This window comes from Balaenoptera acutorostrata, chromosome 19 (genome assembly GCF_949987535.1).
Source record: "Balaenoptera acutorostrata chromosome 19, mBalAcu1.1, whole genome shotgun sequence".
Classification (NCBI taxonomy): Eukaryota; Metazoa; Chordata; class Mammalia; order Artiodactyla; family Balaenopteridae; genus Balaenoptera; species Balaenoptera acutorostrata.
This window is the reverse complement of record NC_080082.1, coordinates 49,338,698-49,366,190: the sequence shown is the minus strand read 5'-3', so window position 1 is coordinate 49,366,190 and position 27,493 is coordinate 49,338,698. Positions and strand designations below refer to the sequence as shown.

The 27,493-nt window shown below is 41.0% G+C and overlaps 1 protein-coding gene across 1 annotated transcript; it reads left to right on the top strand.

Annotated features, from left to right (window-relative positions):
- The first annotated feature begins 4,292 nt into the window (after positions 1-4,292).
- Positions 4,293-19,018, top strand: ZNF599 (zinc finger protein 599). The gene is made up of 4 exons (XM_007165092.2): positions 4,293-4,758; positions 6,711-6,837; positions 8,851-8,946; positions 16,246-19,018. Exons 1-4 carry the CDS (start codon positions 4,504-4,506, stop codon positions 17,769-17,771), a joined length of 2,004 nt encoding a protein of 667 aa, XP_007165154.2. The 5' UTR covers positions 4,293-4,503; the 3' UTR covers positions 17,772-19,018.
- Positions 19,019-27,493: the final 8,475 nt, after the last annotated feature.

The following is a 27,493-nucleotide window of genomic DNA, read 5'->3' as shown; positions in this document are numbered from 1 at the left end:
TCATGTGGTCTATTGATTTTCTTTTTTCTTTTTTTAATGTTATTTTATTTTATTTTATTTATTTTTGGCTGCATTGGGTCTTCATTGCTGCACACAGGCTTTCTCTAGTTGCAGCGAGCAGGGGCTACTCTTTGTTGCGGTGCACAGGCTTCTCACTGCATTGGCTTCTCTTGTTGTGGATCACCAGCTCTAGGCATTCAGGCTTCAGTAGTTGCAGCGCATGGCCTCAGTAGTTGTGGCTCGCAGGCTCTAGAGCGCAGGCTCAGTAGTTTTGGCGCACGGGCTTAGTTGCTCCACAGCATGTGGGATCTTCCTGGACCAGGGCTTGAACCCACGTCCCCTGCATTGGCAGGCGGATTCTTAACCACTGCCCCACCAGGGAAGTCCCCACTTGATATTCTTATATTGAACCACTCTTGCATTCCTGGGATAAATCCACTTGGTTGTGGTGTATAATCCTTTATAAATTTTTAAATGATGTTGGATTTGGTTTTCTAATATTTTGTTGAAGATGTTTGTATCTATTGATATATTCGTAAGGGATATTGATCTGTCATTTCCTGCTAATATCACTTCTCAGTGTTCTCGTTGGTAAAAGAGGGACAATGGACATTAAGGTACAAACTTCAGGATGGACAGCAGAGTAAACAGAAGCTGACATCATGCAGTCCCCTGAAGGATGGAATAGTCTCACCAGGTTCAAAGGTGGGGAACAGCAGTCCTGATAAAGGAACTAGCATATGCCAAAACCCCTGGGCTGAAAAGAGCTTGGTCTAGTGAAGAAAGCAAGTGAAGCCAATGTGGCTGAAGGAAGAAAGTGGAAGGCAGTGAGATACAGGGCACAGGGGGCTGGGGCACAAGTCTTCATAGGTCATGATGAGAAATTTGGATTTTATGTTAACTGCTCTGGGAGTCCATAGGAGGTTTTCAGTAGGATAGTGACATGATCTGTTTTTGAAATAATTATAGATTCAAAATAAGTCATAAAGATAGTAGAGAAGTCATGTTACCCTTCACTCAGTTTCTCCCCAATGGTTACTTCTTAGGTAATTAATTATTAGAACATCAAAACCAGGAATTTAACCCTCATACAATATGTGTACATGTAATACTACATCATTGCATCATGTGCAGAATTGTGTAACCACCACTGCAATCAAGATACAGAACCATTCTATCTCCATGAAAATCTCCCTCATGATATCCCTTTATCCCTTTATAGTCTCTCCTCCTCTCTCTCCCTCTCCTCTCTCTCACTTGCACACATACCGTTTTGTGCCTGGGTCTTAATCTTTAAAGGTGACTGAGTGACAACACGGAGAGCTCAATGCCACTGATAGGAGCCTATAATGTCACTCATAGTTCCCCTGGAAACAAGAGGAATGGCATGCCATGCAGGGCCACTGGAGATTTTGGTCAGAAAACAGAAGCAGGAGCAAGAGATAGGTTTAGGCCACAGACTTTACTGGGGTTTCCATGAGAAAGGCAAGACAGAGCAGGGTAAACAATGTATATTCAGGAGGTATGGCTGCCCTTAAGAATTGGCTAGCCCTAGAAGGGGCAGCTCTGACTGGGGAGAGACTACCCCTCCCAGGGCTAGCCAATTCTTGAGGATAGCAAAGGACTCAGCCCAGAACATGCAAACTAACCAATCCAGAGCCATATCTCCTCTATCTGCCTGTGTGCCCCAGGAAGCAATATTCCTCTGCCTTAATCATTCCAGGGCCAGGTACCAGGCAACCAGCTACCACCCCTATAACTTAGAGCCCATTGAAATTATTCAAACTAGTTGAATATAAATTGTTTACCCTGCCCTGTCTGTTAGTTTGATAAGAATTGTATTAAAAGTATATATCAGTCTGGGGAGAGTTGACATCCTTACTGTGTTCAGTCTTCCAATTCATTAACACAAAATATCTTTCCATCTATTTACATCTTTAACATATTAAAGTATAGATTTATAAATTCCTTTACTTCCATTTGGACAACATAGTGGATTTAGAACAATTTCCCCATATTAAATTATGTGTTATTGAGGATATATATGGTAAGTTCATCTTTCTAACTCAAAAAGGAAATATAATGATTTCATATAGCTAATGAGTGGTTGTATAAATGCACAAACACACCTTTCTTGGATACTTATTCCTTTTATCATTGCAGAATTTTCAACTGGAATCACTTTACTTTGACCTTAAACATGATCTTTAGATTGTCATTTTGTGAGGGTTATTTTTCCATTAATTTCACATTTTTGTCCTTAAATGGTCTTATTTCACACTGTTCTTGGAAGGTACTTTGCTGTGCATAGAAATCTCAGCTGGCAGGGGTTTTTTTCCCAGTAGTTTATGTCCTTCCATCATGTCCTTGACTGGCAGTTGCACATCAGGTCTGGGTAGAAGCCACATTTAGCTTTGTTTTGAGCTTCCTGATCTTAGAGGAACAAAATCTGGTCCAGATGCGTAATATGACACATCACTCTGAGATTCTAAAATTTAGATGAGGTCAGAGATAGGACAGGGTTTTGGCTTGTCCCATTAAGGAGTAAGTGAGAGTGTGGAATGTAGAGGATAAATAATAAAAAGGATACCTGATGACCAAATTAAAGGATTGTGCTAGAAACTGGCTGGGTGGTCATCAGTCCATTTGGGGACCATGTGAATGAGTTGCGGGTAATGGAATATGGGCAGAAGTGATTGTGAAGCTGTCATCATTATGTTTTCTCATTTCTGCTCCATCCTCAGAATGCCTCTTTGGACTTAATGCTTTCACTTCTCACAACCCCCAGGATTTACTGCCATCTTCTTGTGGACTCTAAGTTTGGGTGATGGGTTGACAGTCCCTTGATGAGAACAAGACTTGGTGACCCTGAGACCCTGGGTGTTAGACGTGGCCGTCTCATGACCATTCATTTGTGCCTGGCTGCCCTGAGGGCTGGAAGGGTGAGGTCCTGGTTCCTATGAGTTAAAGATGAAAAATAACGTCATCTTAACCAACAAACTAGAAACCATGTCAACTTGACTCTTCACTTAGGCCTGCAGGCAATTACTTCTGGTGATGCTAAATTTTGAATCATGTGGCCTGTAAGGAAGTATCCCTTGGGCAATAGATTTACCTATATTATGAAACTCTGCTGCATGGACCATTAAAATAAAAACAAAATTACATGAGCCAAATGGTACAACACTGTATTATGTAAAAGTCTTAAACACTACTTAGGAGGCTTCTTGTTGAGCCAGAGAGTCAATATATTTCATGTTTTGACAAATATCACCAATGACTCTGCAAAGAAGTATATCAGACTTATTCTCACAGCAGTGTTATGCCAGGTCCTTGTGAAGACATTGCCAATAATACTAATATAAAATAATAAAATGACAGCAAAAGCTCTAAGTACTTATCATTATATTAGGCCTAGTGCTAAGCACTTTTTAGTTATCTCCCAGGAAGTAGATAGTTTTGTCTCATTCACTGGAATTTAAAGAGTCCAGTTCTTAACTGTGTTGGAGCATTAAAATCCCCTGCAGGGCTTAGGCACAGGTACGCGGCCCCACCCAAGAGTACATGATTCAGTATGTCTGAAGTGGGGCCTTAGGACTTGTATTTGTAACAAATTCCCAGGTAATGCTGATGTGGTCTGTGGGTTGGAAACCACGGATTAGGGGAACACTTTAAATTACTATCTTAAAGAATAATATTCGAGCTTCCCTGGTGGCGCAGTGGTTGAGAATCTGCCTGCCAATGCAGGGGACACGGGTTCGAGCCCTGGTCTGGGAGGATCCCACATGCCGCGGAGCAACTGGGCCCATGAGCCACAACTACTGAGCCTGCGCGTCTGGAGCCTGTGCTCCGCAACGAGAGGCCGCGATAGTGAGAGGCCTGCGCATAGCGATGAAGAGTGGCCCCCGCTTGCCGCAACTAGAGAAAGCCCTCGCACAGAAACGAAGACCCAACACAGCCAAAAATAAATAAATAAATAAATAAATTTACAAAAAAAAAGAATCTTCATTTTTCATTGTAAATCCTGGCTCAGAGAGGTGAAACGCTGCGGCAGGTGTACAGTGCGGAAGGTCAAGGCATGGGTCACGTGTTACAGACCTTTAAGGGCAGGGCATTGCCTGAAAGGACAAGGAAATCTGCGTGCCTTTAAGAAGAAATGAGGCCACGCCCCCTCGTTGGAACCGCAGGGCACAGTTTTCACAGAAAACAGGAAGTGAGCTCCCCAGTTCACCCGGATGCAGTCAGAAATTACGTTACCCACAAGGCAGTGCCTCGAACGTCGGCGGCGGGCGCTGAGTTAATAACGGACGGCGGAGGCGGGTGTTGCCTGCTGCAGCTTGGGCGGAGCTTCTGGCGTCGGGTCTTAGGGTGTCGTTTGGATGTGGCAGGTCTGTCCTTACGGGCCTTTATGGCTGGAGCACTGGGCACTGGCCGCTTCTCAGAAAAAGGTCAAGACCGAGCAAAGGACCGCGAGGAGAATGGGACCCACCTCTACGCTTTTGTATGAGCCGTGACCCCCCCCCCTCGAGCGGGTTGTCAGCCGAGCACTCTCCGAGCTCTGCCCCAGCTTTCGGTCTCCGCAGCTCCCGGAGGCGGCTCCCGGGGCCTTGTGCGCATCCCACACCGCGGACACTCAGGTCCCAGGTTCCTCCGTCCAGGGCTGGCCTGAGGAGTCGGCTGAGCCCGCTGGACCGGCTTTTGTCGCCGCCTTTCCTCGTCCCGCTCTGCCCACTGGGCCCCATGGCGGCGCCGGAGCTGGTGAGTGGAGGGTTCCGCAGGCCCATGTGCGCTGGAGTCGCTGTCAGCACAGTTCCACTCGCTATGATATAGGGAATCTCGGGACCTTTCTCCTTTCCCTCTTAATACTCTCGGATCTGGAGGTCCAGTGAGAATGGGGTGTGGGAACCACAGTGCTAATCACTTCCAACCCAGGCTTCTGAATCCGGGCCAGGGGTTCAGGTGTTATAAGGAGAGGCACCCATTTCTGGCTCTAACCTTGAGCTTGTCGATTGGCCTCCATTCCCTTGGCCTCCGTTCCCTCGGGTCTAAAATTGGACTATTAACTATTTTTCTTTCTCGGTTGAGGGAACTGGAGAGGATATGCATGTGACGTGTGTCCTTCAGTGCTCAGCAGGACCCAGAGAGCATCACTCTCGATGTGGTTTCCAGAGAGAGACTCTCCTGGTCCTGCTATTATCTTAGTCTCACACCCAGGTGGAGTCTGACCCTCAGGCCTCCCTGCCTCGGGCCTCAACCTAGCTGAAAGCTGGGAGACTGGGATGAGAGAGCCCCTAGAGGTGAGGTGGGAGCAGCGTTTTTGGAATTGCTGCTCCTCTAATAGGAGTAGAAGTTCCTTGGACAGACCAGAAGACAAGCCAGTCACTGAATTTATCTTTGCAGATGCCATCTGGGTACTACAAGTGAAGTTGGCTTGCCACTTATGGCAGTGAACCCATTTTCCTAGCACATTTACTTATATTTGAAAAGTGAATCCATTACAGTATTCCTTAATGACAGTGCATACAAATGTTGTGTCTCAAGGCACGTAAACACATGGACAGGCCTTAAGTTATTCTGCAGCATGCCACCTTGTTTGGTCTCATCATAGCTCTGATCACCTTCAGAACTTCTCTTATTTACCCATTTTTCCTCACCTGACTTGCTCCCTAACTTCATTCCAGCCTTGTTCCACATCCACTCAGAGAGGTCTTCCCCAGTTGCCCCATCTAAAGTCTCCCGTATCATAAAGTCTCCCATAATCTTTGTAGTCATTTCACTCACTTTTGGGTTTTTTTTCGGAGCCCTTAGGGCCATATGACTTTATCTTGATCATTTATTTAGTTTCTTGTCAAGGATCTTTCCTTGACAAGAGTGTGAGTCCTGTTCTCTGCTTTATCCCCAGGCTTAGAAGAGTGCTGGCCCTGTACCAGGTGTTCAGTAAGCAGTTGATGAATGAAAGATTCTACCATCTGGGGCTCCCATCATACTTAAATCTAACTCCCCCACCGTGGCTGAACCAGAGGGACCTGGTTTCAAATCTTGCCCCTTCTCATTAGACATATGACTCTGGGCAGCTTGACTTTGAGTCCCCATTTGCTGATTGTGAAATGGAGACAGTGATGGTGTTTACCCCATGGGCTGCAGGAGGATTAATGAAATTCACAAATACACACTGAGCACTGACATGTGCTGGGCACTGCAGTGTTTGCTTTATAAACATTTTCACTTAAATTCCCACAACAACACGGTGAAGTTGGTACTATTATTGTATTAATGTGGAAATTGAGGCTCAAAGAAATTAGCATGAAAAGGCTGGATTTAAGCCCCAGGAAGTCTAGCTCCAGACCTAGAGACTTTTAGTTGCTTTAACACAGCATCTAAAGTCCTTAGGTGCAGGCAAACAGTGCAGACCAGTGAGGCGCAGCTGCTGCTGCTGTTATCGTTACTTGAATTACAGTAATGGACTCACAGTCCACACAAGATTACCATTGTTTTGTGTCACTCTCCAGTGGATTCCCACATAGGCGGCTTTTCTCTCCTGCACCTTTGTATTCTGTCAAAGGCACCATCTACCTCCCTCCTGAGCCCAGCACAGACCGAGGTTCTCAGGAGATACTCAGTGATTCAGGCCTTGGGTCTCTCTGGACTTTTGCCACTAACCAAGCAGTAGACTCATACAGGCACCCCACCACCTCTGTTTGACTTTCCAGGCATTGGTATCATTTGAAGATGTGGCCGTAACCTTCACTGGGGAGGAATGGAGACATCTGGACCTAGCCCAGAGGACCTTGTACCAGGAGGTGATGCTGGAGACTTGTGGCCTCCTGGTCTCACTGGGTAAGGCCTCACCTGTGTGGTACCCACAGCCTCTTTCATTCCACTGCCTCTCGCTAAGCATGGCTGGTTGAGAAGACCTGAGGAACCTGCCTTCCCTTCTCCCTCCAGCCCCAGCATGTTCTTATCTAACCTCCTCTTGCTTGGTTTCCTTGTCTGCATCAAGGATTGTTGTATAACAAACGTAGTTCTTCTCAACACTTTTACCCAAGTGTCCAACATAAGCTGACCTCAGTCTGACATCCTTATTCCAGATTCCCATGATCTGGAATTCAGCTTGATTGGGTCAAATGTCCTCACAGCCCAGTTAACAGGACCTGTGGTTAATGGGACGTTCTCTGAAAACATGGTGAATTAGACAGCCGGGAAGCTATTTGTCATCAGTGCTACTGGTATCTTTCTAAGCAACACAATCTCAGCTAAAAGGCTTCTTTGACCCCTGGTGCCTGCACAGTCGTCCCTTATGTCCTAAGGCCTGTGCCTTGCTTCTCTGAGGCTATGGGAGTTAATTTTAGAGAGTACACAGACATGTTTTCAAATGGCATTGATGGGCATCTGAGAAGGCTATTTCTTTTTCCCTTCTCTTTCCTGCCTCTTGACTGTTGTTGAGAGAGTCTGGGCTTAGTGCTGAGTCTTTAGCGTTCACATGGCTGTTGGCTGGTTTCCCCTTCAGCAGAAAGAACAGCTGCAGGACTCACAGACTTGAGTCGGCAGCATGAGCTTGCTGGGACCATGATTATTTTTGTTCTATCATATTTTTATAGTAACCTTCCACTTAGCCCCGTGAACTAATATCTTTAAAGTGCTTAGAATAGAACTGGGAACATAGCAAGTGCCACACATGCATTTGTTATATATAATAAACTAATAAATCCCAAGTGTTCTGCCACCTAAACCTTAAATGTCCACTTTACCCAGAAATGGTTACCTCTGACAGGGGTCTCCCAGCCTTGTGTCCACATAGTCTCTCCCAGGAGGTCAGTCATCAGGGAAGTAAATCCAGTGTTATTTTATGACAATTGTGATTAGTTGTTGAAAGGAGACATCTGGGGAATAGTATTCCAGGTGGAGGGACCAACACGAGCCAAGTCCCTGAGGGGTCAGGGAGCTCAGGTCTAACAGAGGCGAAGGAATATCTGGTTCACCTTTTCCATGGCCACATCACTGAGCTCGGTGCCAGGCGTATGGCAGACATCAGTGAACATTTGCTCAGTGACAGCTGGGTGCATTCTGGCTTGCAGTACAGGATTTTCTAATCAGAGTTTCTGTGGTCCTGGTGTCTAAGTCATTGACTTCTCTCCAAAGTCCTCCTGTCCCTTAGCCTTCGAATTTGGCAAAATATATTTGGCTGCATGTACCAGAAAACCACCTCATACAGGTTTCACCCTGAAAAAAGTTGATTACTTCACCTAATGAGAAGCCCTGAGGTGGTGCTGGCTCCTGGGTTGGTATCTACCAACCCAGTTCTCTCTGTTTGTCTGCTTTCTCTCCTTGGTCCAGATCATCAGGCCAGCATCCTTGAAGTGGCCACAGGATGATGCAGCAGCAAGTAAGGCAGCAGGTCCCCACAGGCAGCCCTGTCTTCCCAACCTGGATTGAAGGCTTTTTCTTCAGAATGGGTAGCAATTTTACGTCATGGCCTACCTCAGATAACTGTAGCAATTTTAGGTCATGGCCTACCTCAGATAACTGACTATCAGTTGAGTTAGTCTAGTGTTTTTAGCCATCCTTGGGCACCAGAATCACCTGGGGAGCTTTGAAAACAACCAGAGCTCAGTTTTTATGCCCAGAGATTTGGTTTAATTTGTTCTGTGTTTAGAACAAGCGTGTCTAAGTAGTTCTGATGCATGGGAAGGTTGAATCTTATTGATTTAATTAGGGAAAGCCTCTGGAAGGAGTCCTCCCCTTTCTGGGGTTTCATGGTGGTGTGTTAAAGGTGTACACTCCAGTATACTTGAGAGTTTTCCTTTTGTCTTTACCTGTATACCCATGCCCCATTTATTTCTCCATGCACAGGGCATCCTGTTCCCAAACCAGAGCTGATTCACCTCCTGGAGCATGGGCAAGAACTAAGGACAGTGAAGAGAGGCCTCTCCAGAAGCACCTGTACAGGTGGGTGGCATGGCAGCTGGCAGACTACCAGGGAATGACTGTGTCTGAAATTCCATGGGCAGTTTCTTTTTGCAGCCTTCCTGGGGGTCTTAGATGGTCATGGAACACTTTGAACTGTGTTTCCTCTGTCTTCCCAATCCCAGCACACTCTTTGCCTTTACTAGGGTTGAAATGTGGTATACTGGGTAAGAGATGGGCTGTAAACTTGGCCACTTACTAGCCTCATGACCCTGGGGAAGTTGCATGATCTCCCTGTGCCTTTGACATCAACTCAAGGCTGAGTTGGTGCTACCTGCTATAAGAGATAACTCCAAAATCTTGGTGGGTCAACTGGTTAAGACTATTTCTCATTTGTGCCATGGTATAATGTGGGTCAGCAGGGGAGCTCTGTACCACGTATCTATTCAGGGACCCAGGTGTATTCTATTGTCAGTATGTGGCTGTAAGGTGGCCCTGGCATCATCCAGCTGGGCAAGAGGAACAGGAGAGAAGGGGAGTAGTCATATCCACTTGCATACACAGTCACTTCCATTCACATTCCATTGACAAGAACTGGGCATTAGGCTATGTGTTTTATCATAGAAATGTGGTTTAGCTTTGTGCCCAAGGACAAAATACCAGGGATATGATGAACATATACTCAGTTTGCTAAACTTAGCTTATATTAGAAAAAGATAGAGTAATAATAGTTTCTGCATCACTGTATTGTTTGGGAATGTAATTAGATAACTTGAAACTGCTTATTAGGACATTGCCTAACCCAAAGTTAGTGGCTTAATAAATTTACCTACTAGTAATATTCATATATTATTACTCATAATGAATAGAGAACAATGTGGAAACTTCCTTCCAGATTCAGAAAAGACAGTCCTTTCTTTTTCTGCAGATTACTACCTCCAACTATACTTTGCATTCCCACTCTTTTCTACCTGCATCCAATCATTTATTTATCTATACATCCCTGCATGCATCCATCCTTCCATTTGTAAATGAGATATTCAGAACAGTCCCTAGCCTTGTCATCTTCTTACCCTCCTGTCTTATAAAACCTCAAGGGGACATTTGCCTTTGTCACCCCCACTTCAAGTGTGTGGATAGCACTGACGCAGATTCGTGATCTCTCCCCTCTAGGGTTCCTTCAGGCTGCTCAGCCAGTCAGTGAGTATCTCTGGCCAGCGCCTCCTCAGCCCTGCTGAGTCTGTCTCAAGCCTTCACCCCTTCCCGCAGTTCTCCATCTTCACTTGAATGTTTCAAAGGCACTTCACACCCATCATGCCTAAAAAGGACCTCATGATCTTGCCCACTCCTCTCGTCTCCCCATTTCAGTGCATGGCCTTGCCATTCACTAAGTTGAGAAAGCCAAAAACAAACTTGAACAACCCCTCAACACCTCCATTTTCATCATTCCCAATATCCAGCCATCCCTGAATCTTGATCATATTTCATCATACGTTTCTTCTGAATCCATCATCTCCACCAATTCTATCAGTTCCAGTACTCCAGTACTATCACCCTAGTCCAGGCTATAATCATCTTTTGCCTGCATGATGCTAACAAATTCCTAACTGGTCCCTCCCATATCTGCTCTGTGCCTCCGATCAGCTTTGTGTCTTACATCCACTTCCCCGTCTACTCACACCTTATTCCAAATACCATCACCTCCCTAGCCACTGAGATCTCAGCATATGACCTAGCTCATTTTGAAAATAAAGGCCATTCACTTGTTTTTCTTGCCTTTTAACCCTTACTGATTTATCCCTGTGGCTTCCTTCTCAGCTCTCAGAAGAATTCTCATTCCCGGCCATGGCTAATTCCCCAAGCAGCGTCTAGGTCATACCTTCACCTACCTTCTCAGGTGTATTAGTTATCTATTGCTATATAGCAATATTAAAACTCACTCATTATTTAATATTAAAATATCACTCATGTATTATCTCTCATCTGTGGATCAGAAATCCAGGCACAGCTTAGCTGGGTCCTCTGCAAAGCTGCAATCGTAGGCAGCTTACAACATGTCAGCTTACTTCTTCAAATCAAGTAATGGTGTGAGAGACTCCAGCAAGAGAGATGTTACACATATACTTTATCTCTTACATCTTACATTCTGTCACCTTTGTTATATTCTATTCTTTAGAAGTAAATAAGGGTCCTGCTAGGATTCAGGCAGAGGGTATCAAAACTGTGAACACCATGAGGCAGGGATTATGGGAAACCATACATGAGTCTGTCCACTGCATCGGGGAATGTGCATCTTCATTTATTTCCTACCTCTTGTATATCTCCATCTTCTCTCTACTCAACGTAAAACACGTGGTCAAGTTTCTGACACTTGAGGGAAACATTTAAAAAAAAAAATGCTCTTGGCTCTCCAATACTCTCCAAAAGTTGTAGACTCTATTTCAGCTGAACTACCAAGCTTCTTTGAGGACTTTTCTCATTCTCAGAAGAGACATCTACACAGACCTCCCCTTAACTATTTTCTGTAATTTTTGTACTGAGGGGTAATTTACACATAGTGAATGTACAAATCTTAAAGTTCATCATTATGAAATTTTACATATATATAAGCCAGAGTATCCACCACACAGGTCAAGAAATACAGTATTTCCAGCACCTCTCAGGCTTTTTGTGCTTCCCTCCTTATTAATATCCCCTTCTACAAAAGTAACCAGTGTTTAGACTCTGTCACCATAGATTAGTTTTGAAGGTTTATAAATGAAACCCCACAGTACACAATATTGCCATGTCTGTCTTCTTTTGATAATCATTATGACTCTGGAATTCACCCTTGTGGTTGCATATATTTGGAGTTAGTTTCTCACTGTGCAGTATCTCAATGAATTAATAGATTATATATACCTGTTTTCCTGTTGATGGACATTTGGCTTGTTCTCCATTTTTGGAATATTATGAAGAATGCTGCTATGAATATTCTTGATCATATTTTTTGTTGGCTATAAGCATGCATTTCTGTTGGGAGTATACATACGAGTGGACTGGCTGGATCATGGTGTAGTTACATGATTAGCTTTAAAAGAAGCCATCAATCAGTTTCAAAGTGACTGCACCGTTTCACATTCCCACCAGCCATGTGTAAGAGTCCTCATTGCTTCAGATACTAGTGAGCAGGTGGTATCTGCCCCTTTACTCTTTGAGTAGGGGTATTTCTCAGCACCACAGTACTAAAAATGTTCTTACAGGTTATTGTTGACATTCTGATTGACAAATGCAACAACTGTGATAATGATAAGAGACAGTGGTCTAAAATTTACAGAACACTTGCCATGCACTGTGATGATTGATTTACATACTTTTTCTCATGTAACATTGTTATGAACTGAATGCCTGTGTCCTCCCAAAATTTGTATGTTGAATCCCTAACACCCCAATGTGATGAAATTAAGGTGTGGGGCCTTTGGGAGGTGATTGGGTTTAGATGAGGTCATGAGGATGGAGCACCCATGATGGGATTAGTGTTCTCATATGAAGACAAAGAGACCATGGCCTTTCCTAGGTGTGGTGTGTGGTGCTGGGTGTGGTGGGGAAGAGAAGGAGAGGTCTCTGGTGTCTCTTCTTTTTTTTTCTAATATTTATTTATTTATTTATTTGGCTGCGTTGGGTCTTGGTTGTGGCACCCGGATCTTTGTTGCCGCGTGCAGGATCTTCGTTGCAGCATGCGGGATCTTTAGTTCCGGCATGTGGGAATCTTTTAGTTGTGGCATGCAGAATCTTTAGTTGTGGCATGCAGGATCTTTAGTTACAGCATGAGGGATCTTTCGTTGCAGCATGCGGGATCTAGTTCCCTGACTAGGGATCAAACCCAGGCCCCCTGCATTGGGAGTGAGGAGTCTTAACCGCTGGACCACCAGGGAAGTTCCCTGGTGTATCTTCTTATAAGGATACTAATCCTCTCAGGTCCCTACCCTTATGACCTCATTTAACCTTAATTACTTCTGTAAAGTCCCTATCTCCAAATACACATTGGAAGTTAGGGCTTCAACACATGAATTTTGGTGGAACACAAACATTCAGTCCATACCAAAATTTGTTTTTTGAGTAAATACAGGGCTATTCAGATATTCTGTTTTTTCTCGTATCAGTTTTGGTAATTTGAGTCTTTTAAGGAGTTTGTCCACTTCATCTAATTATTCTATCCATTACTTTTTAAGATGGTTTCATCTCAAAATGGTAAATTTTATGTTATGTATATTTTACCACAATTTAAATTTTAGGTATGTATTGTACATATTTTTATAATGCCATTAAAAACTGACATTCTCAAAAAAATATTGTTCATCGTACTCGTGTATGTTTTGCTTTTTTATTTGATTGTTATAAAAAGTATCCATTTATGTTGTTGTATAGGATTTGTACTTTTCATTTAACAGTACATTACTAAGATTCATGATGCATGAAGCTATAGTTTACTCATTTTTTTCTTCTGTAGTTATTTATATGAGTATAACACAATGTATTCATCCATTTTCATGGGAATTTTCTTGTTTCTAATTTTTTGTACCCACAAACAATACAGCCATGAAAATTCACATGCATGTGTTCTCACAAACATGTGTAGGAATTTCTCTTAGTAATATTCCTAGGACTAGAATTTGGGGATTATAAGTTAAGCAAAAGGAGAACTTTACTAGATGATGCCCTGTTGTTTTCTAAAATGGTTATTTATACCCACTTACACTTCACCTGCCTTGTATGAACAATTCCATGGATCCATACCCTCTTTCACACTTGATAAGTTTTTTCAATCAGGTGAATATAAAATGGTCTCTCATTGTGGTCTTAATTCGCCCTTCCCTCATATCTAAGAAATTTGAGTTATCTCTTCATATGTTGATTGGCCAATATACATCTTCTGTGAAATATCAGTTCATAATACACTCAGTTTTCATTTTGGATGTGGAGTGTTGAAGTCCCCAGCTGTAATTATAGTTTTGTCTATTTCTCCTTTCAACTCAGTTTTTGGTTTGTATATTTTGAGGCTCTTATATTTGGTACATAAAGATTCAGGATTGTTATGTCTTCCTGGTGGATTAATCTTTTTATCATTATAGAATGTCCCTCTTTGTCCCATTTTCTTTGTAGTCTGTTATCTGATGTTAATATAGTCCTGATGTTAATATAGCCATCTTTCTGTTTACCTTTTTAAAAATTATATTTAGTTTAGTCAGATTGATTAGTCTTTTATAAAGAATGCTTCTGTATGTTTATGAAATCTTCCTTTTTCCCAAGATCTAAAAGATAGTCATTTTCACTATTTATTAAACGTTTTTAATCTTTAGCTTCTGACAGTTAAGTCTTAATCAGTCTGGAATTAATTTTTTGTTTTGTACAAGGTAGAAATACAATTTCATTTTCTTCCATTGTGGCAAATAATTTTTCTACATCCATTTATTGAATACAGTCAAGCCCCCTACATATGACCAAGTTCTGTTCCAAGAGCACGTTTGTAAGTCCAATTTGTTTGTAAGTCCGACAAAGTTAGCCTAGGTACCCAACTAACACAACTAGCTATATAGTACTGTACTGTAATAGGTTTACAAGACTTCTCACACAAGTAATACATAAAAAACAAACACAAACAAAAAAATGAAGAAAACATTTTTAATCTTACAGTACAGTACCTTGAAAAGTACAGTAGTATAGTACAACAGCTGGTATACCGGAGCTGGCATCGAGTGAACTGGCAAGAAGAGTTACTGACTGGAGGAGGTGGGAGATGGTAGAGCTGAAGGATCATCAGCAATAGGAGATGGAGGGCAAGCTGCAGTTTCACTCATGCCTGACATTGATGGCACAGGTTCTGGTTCCGTGCCGGATTCAATTCTGTCTACCCTCTTGAAAAAAACGATCCAATGATGTCTGGATAGTAGCTATTTTTTTCTTGTCATAGATGACACGGTAGCACTGGATTGCATTCTGAACGGCTGCTGCAACCTTTGTGTACTGTTCTACGTTTGGGTCCGGTGCCTCAAAAACTAACAGTGCCTCCTCAAATAAAGAAAATCCCCTTGCCATTTCCTGCGTTGTGAATCTCTTTGGTTCTTCAGTTACTTCTTCCTGTTGTCTCTCTTCATTTCTTTGAGCCTCCAGTTCCATCCGGTCTTCATTAGTAAGCTCCATGTTCGCATCTTTGAAAGTTCACAACTTGAAGGTTCGTATGTAGGGGACTTCCTCTATTCCTTCCTTTTTCCACTAACGTCTCTGCTGCTTTTGTCATAAATCAAAGTTCCATATATACATTTCTGAGCTCCCAATTCTGTTCTTTCCTTTGACAATTTGACAGCTTATCTTATATCTATGCTACATCACACTGCCTTGGTGTATATGATTTCATCATAATCCTAATTCCTCAGAGGGCAAGTCCCCTTGCTTTATTCTTCTTCAGAGATATCCTGGTCTCTCTGTTATTTTATATAAATTCCACAATCAGCTTGCCAATAACCATGAAAAACCCTACTGGGATTTATCTGAAGTTGTATTAAATTTATAGATGAATTTGAGGAAAATTGGCAACTTTATGTTATTAATCTCTTTTCATATAAATCTTCATTAATGTGATATGTTTTCTGGTTTACTTCATCTAAATGTTACCTACTTTGAGTCTGTTCACCTAGTCTTTACTAGATATAGTAGACTCAATATGTGCACCCAGTTGCTTATCACTGCCCCCGCCCCAACTTTCACACACTCCAAAATCCTAAGATTTTGTTTCTCCTCTTTCCCTGCCTCCCTGTCCACCATCCTGTCATCCTCTTCTCTTTGCCTGGCATTCAACATTCTCTGAAAACCCCGAACCTTTGTACTTTCAGTCATCTGCTAAAATTTTTCTCCTAATTCCTCTGTCAGGGAATTCCTACTCAGCTTTAGAAATAAACGCGTGTAGCACCTTGTCCAGGTAGCCTCCACTGACCTCTTTCTGTCTTCCATCTGGGCCAAGTTAGGTCCACCTTCCCTGTGCTGTCATAGCACTATGAGATGTTGGAACACAGTCATTATCATTACTTTGTCCACCCTCCCCCATTCTGGAGAGTGAGGAGGAGTCTCCACTCCAGATTTTCTATTCTCCTGCACCAGATTTTCCTCCTGGGTTACCTTTTAAAGATGTCAAGAGTCCAAGGATCAGTAAAGAAAGAAATTGTAAACCTGGGTTTAAAAGATGTAAAAATGCCATAGACAGTAGGGGCTTTATTTTCACCTTCATTCTTCCACTAAAGTGGTAATTTATTTTGTTCTGTGTTGACATCACTAATAGGCACCTTTTTTATATTGGATTTGCTTCAGGTGAAAAGGCAAAACCTGAGATCACAGAGCTTACTGCTTCTCAGCTGGTCCTCACTGAGGGAGCCCCTTTTGAGGAACGAGTGACACATGGAGCCTCAAGCCGTTCCAGGCTGGAGCAAGCAAGGGATCAGGAAAAACTGTCAAAAATGCAAGAAGGGAACTTGAGGCCAGGAACAGACATCCACAAGGAGACATGCCCTAGGAAGTTGAGCCATAAACATGATGACTTTGAGACAGATGATAGTCTTTATTTAAGGGTTTTACAGGAGCGAGTCACTACACAAGATGCTGTGCATGAACGTGATTCCCAAGAACCAGGAAGAGACCCTGTTATTGATGCAAGGAATAATCTCTACAAATGCAAGGAATGTGGAAAAGGTTTTAGCAAGAATTGGGCCCTTGTACGGCATCAACAGATTCACGCTGGAGTGAAGCCTTATGAATGCAGTGAATGTGGGAAAGCCTGTCGTTATATGGCAGACTTCATTCGACATATGAGGTTTCATACTGGGGAAAAGCCATACAAGTGTATTGAGTGTGGGAAGGCCTTCAAACGCAGGTCTCACCTCACAGAGCACCAGCGTATTCACACTGGAGACAAGCCCTATGAGTGCAAAGAATGTGGTAAAGCTTTCACCCACCGCTCCTCTTTCATCCAGCATAATATAACTCACACTAGAGAAAAGCCCTTTTTGTGCAAAGAATGTGGGAAAGCTTTTTACTACAGCTCTTCCTTTGCTCAGCACATGAGGATTCACAGTGGAAAGAAACTTTACAAGTGCAGTGAATGTGGAAAGGCCTTTACTCACCGCTCCACTTTTATCCAGCATAATATGACCCACACAGGAGAAAAACCCTTTTTGTGCAAAGAATGTGGAAAAGCTTTCTGCCTGAACTCATCCTTCACTCAGCACATGAGGATTCACACTGGAGAGAAACCCTATGAGTGCAGCGAATGTGGAAGGGCCTTTACTCACCGCTCCACTTTCATTCGGCATAAGAGGACCCATACTGGAGAGAAGCCCTTTGAGTGCAAAGAATGTGGGAAAGCCTTTTGTGACAGCTCTTCCTTAATTCAACACATGAGGATTCACACTGGTGAGAGGCCCTATGAGTGCAGTGAATGTGGAAAGGCCTTTACACACCATTCTGTTTTTATCCGACATAATAGGACCCACAGTGGAGAAAAACCCTTGGAATGTAAAGAGTGTGCAAAAGCCTTTTACTATAGCTCTTCCTTTACTCGCCACATGAGGATTCACACTGGAGAAAAGCCTTATGTATGCAGAGAATGTGGAAAGGCCTTTACCCAACCTGCAAATTTTGTTCGGCATAATAGGATCCACACTGGAGAAAAACCCTATGAGTGCAAAGAATGTGAAAAGGCCTTTTGTGACAACTTTGCCTTAACTCAACACATGAGAACTCACACTGGAGAGAAACCCTTTGAATGTGGTGAATGTGGGAAGGCCTTCAGCCATAGTTCATCCTTCATTCACCATCGAAAGATTCACACCAGAGTTTAAAAGATGTAACAAGGCCTTTTGCAAATGTGTTCACTTCAGTCAATTTTAGTGAACTCATACTGGTGAAATACCTTTCCTTTTGAGTATAACTATTCAGGGAAGTCTTTTGGCCAGAGAAATATCTTACTCAGTATCTGAAGAGAAACATCATAATTGTCATCTCTGTGAAAGCTTTTTGTGGCAGGTCATCTAAAGGGTCATACTAGAAATTGACCCAGCCTGCAGCTCTACACTACAGCTGAGAATCATCCACGAGAGAGACTCAGTGTTTGTCATGCATCTGGGGAAAATGTCAGCAACAGTTCTTCCTATGTTTATACTATAAATCCATCTCAAGAATATTTTAAAAGAACAAAGAGATGTAGAAGAGGAAGGAAAGAGATATGCATGTGTGGCTGCTTTCTGATTTCCCTGCCAAGCTATGACAATTTGTCATTTGTGTGTGTGCGCATGCAGAAGGGATGAAGGGGGAGAGATCAAAAGGCCTCATCACCTTTATGTTTGTTATATATCCACAGTCAGGAGAATTGGACCATTGGGGCAGTTCTGCTAACATTTATTAAAAGTTCTTTGTTACAAAACACTGTCACGTCTACCCTTGAATATAAGGCCTGAGTCATGAAATACATAGACACCTACATATGCAGTCAATTCTTCTAATTCATGGTAGTTATATTCTATAAATTCACCACAAACACTGAACTAGTGAATATTGAACCATTGCTCCTAGTGGCAATACAGGTTTAGGTTCCTGTGAGCCTCTGTTCACATTTTCATCAATCAATACATAATCTTTTAATTTATTTAAAAAAAATTTTTTTGGCTGCATTGGGTCTTCGTTGCTGTGCACGGGCTTTCTCTAGTTGTGGCAAGTGGGGGCTACTCTTCGTTGCAGTGCGTGGGCTTCTCATTGCGGTGGCTTCTTGTTGCGGAGTACAGGCTCTAGGCATGCAGGCTTCAGTAGTTGTGGCATGCAGGCTCAGCAGTTGTGGCTCGCGGGCTCTAGAGCACGGGCTCAGTAGTTGTGGCACACAGGCTTAGTTGCTTTGCGGCATGTGGGATCTTCCCGGAGCAGGGATTGAACCTGTGTCCCCTGCATTGGCAGTGGATTCTTAACCACTGCGCCACCAGGGAAGTCCCAATACATAATCTTTTATGGAATTTTTTTCTGTTTTTAAAGACACCTTATTTAATAAATGTTTCTTATAAGTTACATCCAATACTTCATTATAATAAATATTTTAATTATATCACTTTTGTGTATTCTATTGTTATTGTACTGCTTTAACTCAATCATACACACAAACAATACACATATGCAGTACTCAAATGAAATAAACATGTAAACACTATACAGTACACTGCTCTACAGTACAGTCATGTAAAGAAAGTCCTAGAAAAAATTAAAAATTAACCAAAATTAAAAACATTAACTAAAACTGATTTTGATAGAACTGCAGGATGTGTGATGGGGCAGTGCACTGAGTGGATTAATCTCCTGACTTTGGCTTAACCCAGGAAAACCAAAGGAGAGGTTGTTGCCTTGTTTTGCCATCTCTTCCAGGTCTTTGTTGGTGGGTTCCACTTCCTTCTCTGCCAAAATTTCTTCCACGTCTTCCGTTATGTCATTGAAGCCTTTTTTACTTATATGCCATGTGATACGCATTATGTGTTTGACACTGTCCTTTATATTTTCTGTAACACCTTCAAAGCCTTTGAAATTTTTCAGGCAGTCTGGCCAAGCATTTTCCTAACAGTTAATGATAGTAGTCTGCTTGTTATTATCCCAGGCTGTGCGAACACAATAACAGTGCATATAGTGACGGACATCCAGAGTCTATCATGGTGGTTTCTTTTATTTATTTATTTAGGCCACACCATGCACCATGTGGGATCTTAGTTCCTTGACCAGGGATTGAGCCCGCACCCCCTGCAGTGGAAACACAGTCTTAACCACTGGACTTCCAGGGAAGTCCCATGGTGGTTTCTTTGTTGGTGCTGAGAGCTTTGCTAAAAAGCTCCCTCATGTTGTGCTTTTATTATGTCCTGATTGAGAGGTTGGATAACATGTAGTATTTAGGGGTATGAAAAGATCATTTAGGTTGGAGTGGGTATTTTCAATGCTGTCTTGTATGGTTGTTTTTTTTTTTAATCGGTCTTCATCTCATGAATCCACAGCTTTTGCCACTTTTCCTCTTTTTCTTAGATTCATTACACTACTATAGATGTTACTTTTGTTGCAGGAAGGGGGATCCCTTCCAGGGCCCGAGAGTGGGCTCTTGTCTAACACTCGGAAATGCATTGTCTGACGAGACACACATGCTGACAAAGCAAGAGAGTTTATTGGGAAGGGGTTCCCTGCGTGGAGAGCAACAGGGTAAGGGAAACCAGGAGAACTGCTCTGCCATGTGGCTTGCAGTCTCGGGTTTTATGGAAATGGGGTTAGTTTCTGGGTTGTCTCTGGCCAGTCATTCTGATTCAGGGTCCTTCCTGTTGGCGCACGCATTGCTCAGCCAAGATGGATTCCAGTGAGAAGGATTCTGGGAGGTTTGAAGGACATATGGACTGGTGTCTCCTCTCTCCTTTTGACCTTTCCCGAATTCTTCCAGTTGGTGGTAGCTTGTTAGTTCCGTGTTCCTTACCAGGACCTCCTGTTGTAACTCATACAAGTGGCTACTATCTTGCCTGGCCAGGGAAGGCAGTTTCAGTCAGTGTTTCCCCTGACACTTTTAACATTTCTGGAGTGGCCACATGTAGAGACTGGTGAATTTCCTCTTCCTAGTTTTGGATGTGCCGTATTGATTCATTAACATTGAACTCACAGCCAATAGCTGCATAAGTCATGACTGAATGAAGCTTATCTAACACATGTATTTTCTCTATCATAGCCCTCTTGCACTTACAAACACTAGACAGCACTTCAACACTGTGCTTGGGGGCCATTTTCAACAGCAAAATCACCCAAAAAAGCACAAAAATACAAAAAAGTGTGGCACTAAAGAGATTGTGAAAAGGACACTTTATAATATGAAAGCTGACACCAGAAGGCAGAGTGACACCGTGTGTGACCTTAGCTGGTAACATGCATGATGGGCAACTCAAATTTTTTATCACTCTGCACATGTCTGCAAATGACTGCAAAAATGCTATGAGTATTGATTTGGGAGTTACAAATAAACTTCAGTGAATAGGTGAATTCACAAATAATCAGGATTGCTTATTAAAGATCACTGATGAATTTTGTTATATTTGTTTGTTTTTTCTCTTGGCTTCATTTGGAACAGTTTCTACTGCTACATCTTCCAGTTTCCTAATCTTTTCTTCTGCTATGTCCACTCTCCCCTTCATCCCATCCAGTGTATTTCATACCATAATTTATAGTTTTTATCTCTTTTAGTTGGATTAGGGTCTTCCTTATGTCTTTTATGTCTCTACTTCACATGTTCATTCTTTCTTCTAGCTTCTTGGACATATGGAATAAATTTTTCTGTTTTAATGTCTTCTACTTTTACTGTCATTCTGCACCTTTTTTTTATATTATTGAAATATAGTTGATTTACAATGTTAATTTCTGCTGTACAGCAAAGTGATTCAGTAATACATATATATATTCTTCATATTCTTTTCCATTATGGTTTATCACAGGATGTGAATATAGTTCCCTGTGCTATACAGTAGGACCTTGCTGTTTATCCATCCTATGTATACTACTTTGCATCTGCTAATCCCAAACTCCCAATCCTTCCCTCCTCCACCCCCCTTTCCCTTGGCAACCACAAGTCTGTTCTCTATGTCTGTGACTCTGTTTCTGTTTTGTAGGTATGTTCATTTGTGTCATATTTTAGATTCCACATATAAGTGGTATCATATGGTATTAGTCTTTCTGACTTACTTCGCTTAGTATGATAATCTCTAGGTTCATCCATGTTGCTGCAAATGGCATTATTTCATTCTTTTTTATGGCTGAGTAATATTCCAGTGTGTGTGTGTGTGTGTGTGTGTGTATGTATATACATATATATATGTATATATATATGTATATATATATACACACATATACACACACCACATCTTTATCCATTCATCAGCTGATAGACATTTAGGTTGTTTCCATGTCTTGGCTATCGTAAATAGTGCTGCTGTGAACATAGGGGTGCATGTATCTTTTCAAATTATAGTTTTGTCTGGGAATATGCCCAGGATTGGGATTGCTGGATCATATGGTAGCCCTATTTTTAGTTTTTTGAGGAACCTCCATACTGTTTTCCATAGTGGCTGCACCAATTTATATTCCCACCAACAGTGTAAGATTGTTCCCTTTTCTCCACACCCTCTCCAGCCTTTATTATTTGTAGACTTTTTAATGATGGCCATTCTGACCAGTGTGAGATGGTACCTCATTGTAATTTTGATTTGCATTTCTCTAATAGTGATGATGAGCATGTTTTCATGTTCTGTGCCTGTTTTAAGTGATTGATTTTTCTTCTCATTTTGGGTTATATTTTCCTGCTCCTGTGTATCACTGTTTATTTTTGATTGGATGTCAGACATTGTGATTTGGGAATATTTTTGTATTTCTTTAAATATTCTAGTAGGGAGACTGGCATTCTTGCAAAAAAAATTACATAAACAAATGTAAACTGACAACTCTGACAATGCCTGTGAAAGGTGGAGTCCTCAGAAGGACCATCAAGACCTCTCTCAATTCTCTGCATTTAGGCACCTGTGGGTCTGACCTCATATATGTCTCCTAGGGGCTCAAGTGATCACTGTCATCAGCTGTTATGTTTTTATAAAATGAAACCTTATCAAGGCTACACTATTTGTACAGTTACAAATAGTAATCTATCCATGTTTCTTCTATTTGCATTGGTCTGATATATGGAAGCATAACTGGATTGCTTGTAGGACCAAGCCCCTCAGTCCTGTCTTTAACCAGGTACTACCTGGGAGTCTACATGTGGCCTAGAGGTGTAGGTTAAGGCTCCCCAAAGGGTTTGTTTTTTTTTAAAATATGAATCAGTTTCCACCATGGAGAATCTGTGCAGTTTTACACTGTCTCTGAGCCTGGGCTTCTTTGGAGAAACTGGAAGACCTTGCAGTAGAAGCTGGGTGCCTGCAACAGTAACTCCTGGAGGTGGGATCCATTCTTCAGTGTACCATAGTCATGCCCAGCACTTGTTCCCTTATTAATGACCCAGTCTGTCCCTGGAGCATGAGGAGGGTGCCCCTTTGTTTCCAGGTTCCCCTTTGTTCTTAGGATGAAATCCAGACCTCTGTTATGTCAGGAAAGATACCTTATGCTCCAATCCCTCCCCGCTCTGTTCTGATGAATATACTCCCAGCCACCCCAAACTACCTCTACTCAACAGACCTTCTTTCCCTCCCTAAAGCCCAGTCTATCCAGTTATCGGATGTTCAGATGTTCCTCTCTGCCAGGAACAATCTCCTGAGAATTCGCTTTTCTCCCAGGTTTCCAGATGATGCTGATGTTGCTGGTCCAGAGGCCACATGTTGTAAACTACCAATTCATTCAATTATTTAAAAATTCACATATTATCCTAACATTTCCTGTGTCCTTGTCTTGGGCCTTATTTTTACTGCCTCAATTCTCACATGACTTACAACTAGGAAATGGGTTGTTATCTTCCATATCAATTACAAAATTTAAATCATTATATAATATAGCAAACTAAGGTCATCAACAAATGGTTGCAGACTTGGTTGTTTCCTCATATAAATACTAATTATTAATGAGTAATCCTGTATGAGACTATTATTCTTACAAAAATAATTTTAAAGGAGAAATAAAATTATAAACAATTAAGCAATGTCATTACATATTGGAACCTGCCACCCTTTTAGAAAGTCAGATTTTTCTCAGTGTAATTGGTGAGCACTTACAAACTTTGTTCTGTCTCTTTCTTTTCATGTTCAGTCTTGGTGTGTAATTTCCATTAACTTGTCTACTAGTGAGTCCTAATAGAGATAGGTTAGCTCAGTTACAAAAGTATCTCTTTTGGAGATAAAAGCTAGCAGGTATGGTTTGTGGCACTCTGAAAATTACACTGAAATATATACGATTTTATATGGGATTTAGATAATTTGCTTGGGCTTCTCCCTTTTGCCATACTTCTGCTAGAATCAAAGATGTATCATCTAATTTCCCAAGAATAAAGAAGGCTAGCTATGTATTGTGTATTGGGGGTTTTTTCCTTTCATTTTTTATTGCAAGATATATAATATAAATTTTACCATTTTAACCATTTTTAAATGTACAATTTAGTAGTATTAAGTATTGATACATTCATAATGTTGTGCATCCACCAGCACTATCCATTTACAGAAACTTTTCATCATCCCAAACAATAACTCTGTATCAATTAAACAATAACTCCCCTTCCCACCCTGCCCCCAGTCTCTGGTAACCTATATTCTACTTTCTGTATGAATTTGCCTATTCTAGGTATCTCATATAAATAGAATCATAAAACATTTGTCCTTTTGTGTATGGCTTATCTCACTTAGCATAATGTTTCCAAGGTTCATCTATATTGTAGCCTGTAGAGAATTCCATTCCTTTTAAGGTTGAAGAATATTCCATTGTATGTATATGCCACATTTTGTTTATCCATTCATCTGTTGATGACAATTTGGGTTGTTTTTTGCCTTTATGGATATTGTGAATAATGCTGCTATAAACATCCATGAGCAATTATCTGAGTCCTAAGCAATTGGGTCCGTGCTTTCAACTCTTTTTTTTGTTTTTTGTTTTTATTTTTGCTTTCAACTCTTTTGAATGTATATCTGGAATTGGAACTGCTTAAAAATATGATAATTCTATAAATATATTTAACTTCTTGAGGAACCACCATACTGTTTTCTACAATGGCTGTACCATTTTACATTCCCACAAGCAATGCACAAAGGGTCCCAATTTCTCCACAACGTCACCAACACTTACTTGCCTTTCTTTTTTCTACTATAGCCATCCTGGCAGTGTTAACTGGTATCTCACAGTTTTGCATTCGATCTTAGCCAAAAGGCCAAAAAGCAATTCATTGAGGTTTTGATTTGCATTTCCCTAATGACTAATTATGCTAACCATTTGTTCATGTGCTTTTTAGCCATTTATACATATTCTTTGGAGAAGTGTCTATTGCTAGTATTCTGAGTATGTTTGCATCCATATTCATAAGGGATATTGGTCTATAGTTTTTGTTGTGTTTTTGTGTTCTTATGGTGTCTTTGTCTGATTTTGGTATCAAGGCAATTCTGGCATTATAGAATGAGGAAGTGTTTCCTCCTCTGCAGTTTTTTCAGAGATTGTCCTTTCCCCTTGAATGGTCCTATCATCCTTGTTGAAAATTAATTGACCATATATGTAAGAGTTTATTTCTGGGATCTCTAATCTATTTCATTGGTCTGTATGTCTGTCCTTATATTAGTGCCACACTGTTACGTTTTGAAGTTGGATAATATGAGTCCTCCAACTTTATTCTTTTAAAGGATTGTTTTGGCTATTTGGGGTCCTTTGCAATTTCATATGAATTTGGGGATTGGCTTTCCCATTTCTGCAATAAGGGCTGTTGGAATTTTGATGAGAATTGCATTAAATCTGTTATCTCTTTGGGTAATATTGATATCTTAACAATGCTAAGTCTTCCTATTTTATTTTGAACATGAGACATCTTTCCATTTATTTAGGTCTTCTTTAATTTCATTCAGCAATGTATTTTTAGTTTCCAGCATTCAAATCTTTCACCTTCTTGGTCAGATTTATTACTACATATTTTATCCTTGTTGGTACTGTTGTAAATAGAAGGAGCTTCCTAATTTCCTTTTTGGGTTGTTAACTACTATTCTATAGATACACAAATGATTTTGGGGTATTGATTTTCCCTGCAACTTTGCTGAATCCATTTATTAGCTTTATTATTTTTTGTGAGCTCTTTGGGATTTTTAATGTATAGGAGGATCATGTCATCTGCAAAAAAAAAAAAAAAGAGAGAGAGAGATCATTTTACAACTTCCTTTCCACTTTGGATGACTTTTTTTTTCTGGTCTTATTATAGCTCTGGGTAGAACTTCAGGTACAATGCTTAATAGCAACTGTGAAAGCCGGTCTCCTTCCTTTTCTTTTTCTGATTTTTCGGTCTTTCACCTTTGAGTATGATGTTAGCTGTAGGTTTTTTCACAAATAACTTTATCATATTGAGGAATTTCCCCTCTATTCCTAGTTTTCTGAGCATTTTTATCCTGAAAGTTCATTGGATTTTGTTAAATGCCTTTTCTGCATAAATTGAGATGATCATGTGGGGGGTTTTTCCTTCATTTTATTAGTGGGAAGGATTACATTGATTTTCTTATGTTGAACCACCCTTGTATTGCTGGGGTAAATTTCACTTGGTCGTGGTGAGTAAACCTTTTAATATGCTGTTGGATTCAATTTTCTAATATTTTGTTGAGGATTTTTACATCTATATTCATAAAGGATATTGGTCTGTAATTTTCTTTCCCTGTGATGTCTTTATCTGGCTTTGGTATCAGGAAAATACTGGCCTCATAGAATAAGTTATGGAGTGTTTCCTCCTCTTCAATTTCTTGGAAGTTTGAGAAAGACTGGTGTTAATTCTTCATTAAATGTTTGGTAGAATTCACTGGTGCAGCAGTCTGGTACAGAACTGTTTTTGTCGGGAGGTTTTTGATTATTGATTCAATCTCTTTACTTCTTATAGGTCTTTTGAAATATTTTATTTTTTCTTGAGTCGGTATAGGTAATTTCTGTTCCAAGGAATTTTTCCATTTTTGCTTGGTTATCTAATTTGTTGGTGTATAGTTGTTCACAATATTGTACTATAATCCTCTTTATATCTGTAAGGTTTGTGGTAATATCTCCATTTTCATTTCTGATTTTGGTTATTTGTGTTTTCTCTTTTCCTCTTTGTCAGTCTAGGTAAAGGTTTATTAATTTTGTTGATCTTTTCAAAGAGCCAACGTTTGGTTTCATTGATTTTCTCTGTTGTTTTTCTTCTTCCATTTGGCTTATCTCTACCCTGTTTTTTGTTATTTCCTACTTTCTGTCGCTTTTGGTTTAGTTTGTCCTTTTTGTAGTTCATGAAGGTGTGAAGTTAGGTTGATTTCAGATCTCTTTTTTATGTAGGTGATTACTGCTATAAATTTCCCTCCTAGCACTGTTTTTGCTGTGTACCATAAATTTTGGTATGTTATGTTTTCATTTTCATTAGTCTTTAAGTATTTTCTGATTTAATTTGTATTTCTTCTTTGACACATGGATTGTTGTCTTAGTCCATTCAGCCTGCTATAGAAAATACAAGAGAATGGGTAGCTTATAAGCAACAGAAATTTATTTTTCACAGTTCTTGAGGCTGAAAGTCTGAGATCAGGGTGCCAGAATTGTCAGGCTGTCTTCCTGGTTGCAGACTTCTCACTGAGTCCTCACATGGCAAAATGGGCTAGAAAGTTCTGTGGGCTCTCATTCATAAGAGCACTAATCCTATTCATGAGGGCTCCACCCTCCTGACCTAGGCACCTCTCAAATGCCCCACCTCCTAATACCATCACATTGGGCAGTAGGATTTCAACATATGAATTTTCAGACCATAGCAGTTGTTTAAGAGTGTGCAGTTTAATTTCCACATATTTGTGAATTTTCCAGTTTTCCTATTAATTTCTAATTTCATTCGGCTGTAGTCAGGGAA